At 38.7% G+C, this 2186-nt stretch overlaps 1 protein-coding gene across 1 annotated transcript in view; it reads left to right on the top strand.

Annotated features, from left to right (window-relative positions):
• Positions 1 to 1977, top strand: part of RGS13 (regulator of G-protein signaling 13) — a 7516-nt gene extending 5539 nt beyond the window's left edge. Inside the window, exon 4 of the mRNA XM_009074247.1 lies at positions 1780 to 1977. Within this exon, the coding sequence (XP_009072495.1) occupies positions 1780 to 1977 (198 nt within the window). The remainder of the gene's footprint in view (positions 1 to 1779) is intronic.
• The last annotated feature ends 209 nt before the right edge of the window (positions 1978 to 2186 follow it).

Here is a 2186-nt window from a genome sequence, read left to right as displayed (position 1 = left end):
CAAAAATAAGCCAATACTGGCTTTTACTGCCACTGCCTCTGGCAGGCTGACACAACTAAAGAATCATGCCAGATTACTTTCTGGTTTATGTGTAACAATAAAATTATTATAGAGTCTCAAAATGCAGCCTCCCTGCTGGCACTGAAGGACAAGCCAAACCCAAATCAGCTGGATTCCCGAATGTTGGCTGAGAGCAGTTGCTGCTTTAAATGACTAAACCACTCCCACTAATCCAAAACTTGAGGAAATTTTAAAGTTGCCTCTGTTGGTTTTAAACGCCAGTTGGCAAGACAACACATTCTTATCGTGTTTTTTTTCCCCTGATTTTATTTTTAGCATATGCAGCTATAGGAAACTAAGCAAGACATCTGCATTTCCAAAAGAGAAATGTCAGTATTGCCAACCACAAATGAATTAATCAAAAGTGAGGCCTAAAATCAGGACAGTTAAAAAATGAGAAATGTCAGTATTGCCAACCACAAACGAATTAATCAAAAGTAAGGCCTAAAATCAGGACAGTTAAAAAAACCTGTGTAATTATTTTCTAACATAGTGTGTATTTCATCCTTGCTATTAACTGTCTAGTTTCTAGGTCTCCAGGACACTCTGATTTCACATTTTCTTGATATTAGCAATTAACACAAGAACTAAGTACCACTCTCAAAAGTCAGATGCTTGTGAGAATTTTAAACACAGTTTATACTCAAATTGCAGCAGCATTTAAAAAGGTACTAGTGAAATTACTCCTCTGGAAGAGCAAGACCTCAACCCATGAGACATCAGCACTAACCAGATCTTTAAAGCTCTCCTCTTAGCACTAACAGACAAAGTCAAGCTGAAAATAAATAGTGCAATTCAGCATGAGCTGATGGATTGTCAAACGTTTCCATTTTATCTGGTGTATTTGCTGATCACTGGATCTTTCTGCTGTTACACACCCACAGAGCTTTGACTTATCTGCTGCAAACCACAGATTGCAGTGAAAAACTCTAGGAACAAAACTTTTCCTAAGCAAGGTTGATCTATATAGACTCAGTATATATAGAGATATCTCAAAGATCTTAACTCTAGTCATTGTTTTTCACTGGTAATGTGCACCTCTAGGCACTTGGACTCATTTGAAATCAAAATTCAGGCTTCCTCCTCAGGAATTTAACTTTAGGAACAAAAGCAAAGGAAAGGGGGTTTAGATGCCAGCACCTTTCAGCTGCTCCTTCCACAGCAGCCACTCCATGCAAACCACATCCACAGGACAATGTCTGCCCAAATTGTACATATATTCTTATTCTTTCTAGAAGTAGGGAGGAAACCAAACACATATTGCTTAACCTCCCTAAGATTTGAAGTCTTGGGCCCATATTCTGCATACAGGCCCAGCAATAGAGACTGCTCTTGACTTCCACCAATCACAATAGCCAAGACTTAACTGGGTTTTTTGTGAAGGATGTGGGGCAGACTGGAAAATTCAGGTAGCTCCCAGTCTTCCAGACTCCTTGGCCCCAAAGGAGCAAAGTCCCCATCCAGCCACTAGCATAGCTCTTAGTAAATCAAACACCAAAAGAGAAGCAAATTGGTGACCTAGTAAGACAGGGGTTGCTGGCATTGTAAGGAGAAATCCATTCTGCTAGAACCCATGGGTTTGGTTCAGTGATGACTTTAGAGAGTATATAAAAAGATGTAAATAACAGGCATTCAGTACAGGCTCCCTAAATTCAATCTTCATTCCCCTTCCTTTGCATATATTCAGAGATACCTTAGTAATGTTGTTTACTGTTTCAGATTAACATCGACAGTCCTGCGAGGAAAGAGATTATGAGGAATATCCAAGAACCAACACAGTCCTGTTTTGATGAAGCACAGAGAATAATTTACATGCACATGGAAAGAGATTCCTATCCACGATTTCTCGAATCACAGTTTTACCAAAAACTCAAACACAGTCTTCAAACTAATGGCAACAATTCAATGGAAAATTAAAGAGAACAGTTGAAAATTGACAAAGGTTCTTTCTGGCATACATGTGTTTCAGATCTAAAATAGACAAGACAAATCAGGCAGCAAATTAATATTGTTACTAATCTGTTCAGCTGTTTTGTTGATGTTAGAATTCATGAGGCACTATCTTCTCCTTTTCCCAAGAAGTTCTTGTTTTGTTTTCCTCGCCCCATAATAAGTCCCTAAAAACT

Source organism: Acanthisitta chloris, unplaced genomic scaffold (assembly GCF_000695815.1).
Source record: "Acanthisitta chloris isolate BGI_N310 unplaced genomic scaffold, ASM69581v1 scaffold475, whole genome shotgun sequence".
NCBI lineage: Eukaryota > Metazoa > Chordata > Aves > Passeriformes > Acanthisittidae > Acanthisitta > Acanthisitta chloris.
Note: the sequence above shows the minus strand (reverse complement) of the source record. Positions and strands in the feature narration are given on the sequence as shown.